Below are 3,671 nucleotides of genomic sequence, written 5' to 3' on the forward strand. Positions count from 1 at the left end.
ACTATCCTCGGATCTGATGGAAAAGTGTCGAATAACATGAGCAAGACTGTTGATAAAAAAGTAATGTTTGTATCTTTGCTAGAGAGAGAGAGAGAGAGAGAGAGAGAGAGAGAGAGAGAGAGAGAATCTTCTTCTGAAAAGTATTCTTATCAAGTGAATATTACATACCCTTCTTCCTTGCCTTTTTTCCTTATTTATGAGAGACATGTCTCTAACAAACCCTAATAGTACAAGTGCAGAGAATATTTACTAGAATATTCTCTTTAATATCCTATTTCAAAAATTAGTTGGTACCGTTCTGTCAACGGTGCTCGACCTCGGTCATTGTTGACATATCGACCACGAATCTCGCTACTCCATTGCTGATCTCGACTGACTCTTTCCTTATTGCTATATTACCCTAAGTATTCTATGGCAGATTTTGACCTATACACATACTACAACCTATTGTCACATGAATGGCCTATTTCCAACCCCACAATATACTTGAACTCATAGCCTCTTGCATGAAAGCTTAGGAGTAGGACTTATCCGGATAGATGATAATCTAGAGTGGCTTCCTTGATTCTTGAAGATTGGTACAAGAATGGGTGATTAGATTTCCTCCTTCTCTCTCTAAAATACTCTTACCTCTCTCTAAAATCATCAGACATTCTCTTCAAAATGAGCCCCTAAGGCTATTTATCAAAATGGGGTTGGGTTATAAAAATAGGAAAATGGACCCTACGAACTCATGTCTGCGGTCATAGAATGGACGGCAGAACAGATATACGGCCCGCAAAATGGACCACGAAAGTGATACAAAAAATTGGAATGGTCTGGACCGGTCTGCGACAGGTCTGCAGTCTACAGACCACTTATGCGGCCATGGAGTGGACCACAGAATCACTCTTCAAATTTCTTCATGCTAAATCTGCGACGGATGTGCGGACTGCGAAACAACTTTGCGATTGAATAATGGACCACATAACAACCTTCAAAATTCAACAAATTATCTGCTCAACTCCGCGATGATTATGCGGCCCGCGGAGTAGTTCTGCGGTCGCGAACTTGACTGCAGAACTGCCTTCTTCTGCCAAAAGATTTCGATCAACTCCTCAAACACATAAGTCTACCTCGGCACTACAAAACCTCAAATTCCTTGGTACAATTTTTATGGGGCCTTACATCCTCCCCCACTTAGGATCATTCATCGTCGAATGAGGAGTAAAGTCCGCCCCAAACACCTAACATAACTCTACTCTTCTATCAAACATCTCAATCCCCAAAATTCGACTAACTCCCAAATTTTTCAAAATATTTTGGCAGAGTGCATCGCCTTTGACCAAATTGACCCAGAAGGGTGCTCTTTTCAGGTTGTCGGATGAGTGTGAGGAGAGCTTTTAGAAGCTCAAGACTGCCTTGACCACAACTCCAGTTTTAGTTCTACCTTCAACTTCTGGTTCTTATACAGTGTATTGTGATGCTTCTCGAATTGGTACTGGGTGCGTATTGCTGTAGGGAGATAGAGTGATTGCTTATGCTTCACGTCAATTGAAGCCTCATGAGAAGAACTACCTTGTTCATGATTTGGAGTTGGCATCCATCGTTCATGCAGTGAAGATTTGGAGGCACTATCTCTATGGTGTGTCTTGTGAGGTATTTACAGATCATCGGAGTCTCCATCACTTGTTAAAATAAAAAGATCTAAATTTGAGGCAACGAAGATGGTTGGAGCTGCTAAAGGACTGTGATATTACCATTTTGTATTATCCCGAGAAGGCTAATATGGTAGCCGATGCCTTGAGTAGAAAGGCGGTGAGTATGGGTAGCCTTGCATTCATTCCTGTTGGTGAGAGACCTCTTGCAGTTGATGTTCAGGCCTTGGCCTACCGGTTTATGAGATTAGATGTTTCGGAGCATAGCTGGGTTCTAGCTTGTGTGATTTCTCGGTCTTCCTTATATGATTGCATCAGAGAGTGCCAGTATGTCGATCCCCATTTGCTTGTCCTTAAGGACACGATTCAACACGATGATGCCAAGGATGTTACTATTGGGGATGATGGGGTGTTGAGTATGCAGGGTCAGATTTGTGTGCCTAATGTAGATGGGCTACGTGAGTTGATTCTTTAGAAGGCCCATAATTTGCGGTATTCCATTCATCCAGGTGCCGCGAAGATGTACCAGGACTTGAGGCAACATTATTTGTGGAGAAGAATGAAGAAGAATATAGTGGGGTTTGTAGCTCGGTGCCTTAACTATCAGCAGGTGAAGTATGAGCATCAGAGACCGGGTGGATTGCTTTAGAGACTAGAGATTCCCAAGTGCAAATGGGAGCGGATCACCATGGATTTTGTAGTTTGGCTCCCACAGACTTAGAGGAAATTTGATGCTATTTGGGTGATTGTGGATTGGCTGACCAAGTCCGCGCACTTCATTCCAGTTGGGACTACTTATTCTTAGAAGCGGTTGGCTGAGATTTACATCCGCAAGATTGTCGCCTTCCTGGTGTGCCGGTGTCCATTATTTCAGATCGGGGCATGCAGTTTACATCACAGCTTTGGAGAGCCGTGCAGCGAGAGTTGGGCACCCAGGTTGAGTTGAGTACATCATTTCACCCTCAGACGGACGGACAGTCAGCTCGTGGAGTTTGACTACAACAACAACTACCAGTCGAGCATTTAGATGGCTCCTTATGAGGCTTTGTATGGGAGACAATGTCGATCTCTAGTGGGTTGATTTGAGCCAGGGGAGGCTAGGCTATTAGGTACTGACTTGGTTCAGGGTGCTTTGGAAAAGGTTAAATTGATTCAGGATCGGCTTCGCCCAGCGCAGTCTAGACAGAAGAGTTATGCTGATCGGAAGGTTTGCGATGTTGCTTACATGGTTGGGGAGAAGGTTCTGCTCAAGGTGTCACCCATGAAGGGTGTTATGAGGTTTGGCAATAAGGACAAGTTAAGCCCTTGGTGGCCGTTTGAGGTGCTTCAGAGGATCAAAGAGGTTGCTTACAAGCTTGCCTTTCTACCTAGTTTGTCGAGTGTGCATCCAATATTTCATATTTCTGTGCTCCGGAAGTATGTCAGTGATCTATCTCATGTGTTGGATGTTAGCACGGTTCACTTGGATGGTTATTTGACTTATGATGTGGAGTCGATCGACATTTTGGATCGACAGGTTCGAAAGTTGAGGTCTAAGGACCTAGATTTAGTGAAGGTGTAATGGAGAGGCCAGCCAGTTGAGGAGGCTACTTAGGAGACCGAGCGGGAGATGCGAAGCAGATATCCTCGCCTATTTGAGACTCTAGGTACGTTTCTTGACCTGTTCGAGGATGAACGTTTGTTTAAGAGGAGGAGGATGTAACGACTCGGTCGGTCGTTTCAAGAGTTGTAGTCCTGTTCCCCCATTTACAGTTGTTATGTGACTTGCTATGGTAGTTGGCTCGGGATCGGAGAGGTTTCAGTATGAATTGAGACAGTTAGTCTCAAGGATGAAAACTTAAGTTGAAAAGGTTGACCGGATGTGAACTTATGTGTAGACAACTCCAGAATAGAGTTTTGATGATTCTATTAGCTCCGTTGGGTGATTTTGGACTTAGGAACGTGTCGAGAATGTGATTTGGAGGTCCGTAGTGGAGTTAGGCTTGAAATGGCGAAAGTTGGAAATTTGGAAGTTTGACCGAGAGTGGACTTTGT

The 3,671-nt window shown here is 44.0% G+C and overlaps 1 protein-coding gene across 1 annotated transcript; it reads left to right on the forward strand.

Annotated features, from left to right (window-relative positions):
• Positions 1-2,862: 2,862 nt before the first annotated feature.
• LOC138898959 (uncharacterized) lies at positions 2,863-3,198 on the forward strand. Its single transcript, XM_070185069.1, has one exon. The coding sequence runs from the start codon at positions 2,863-2,865 to the stop codon at positions 3,196-3,198; it is 336 nt and encodes a 111-aa protein (XP_070041170.1).
• Positions 3,199-3,671: the final 473 nt, after the last annotated feature.

Source organism: Nicotiana tomentosiformis, chromosome 9 (assembly GCF_000390325.3).
Source record: "Nicotiana tomentosiformis chromosome 9, ASM39032v3, whole genome shotgun sequence".
NCBI classification, from domain to species: Eukaryota; Viridiplantae; Streptophyta; class Magnoliopsida; order Solanales; family Solanaceae; genus Nicotiana; species Nicotiana tomentosiformis.

Coding starts and splice junctions, on each gene's coding strand:
- LOC138898959 (XM_070185069.1), top strand. CDS start 2,863: ATGGTTGGGGAGAAGGTTCTGCTCAAGGTGTCACCCATGAAGGGTGTT.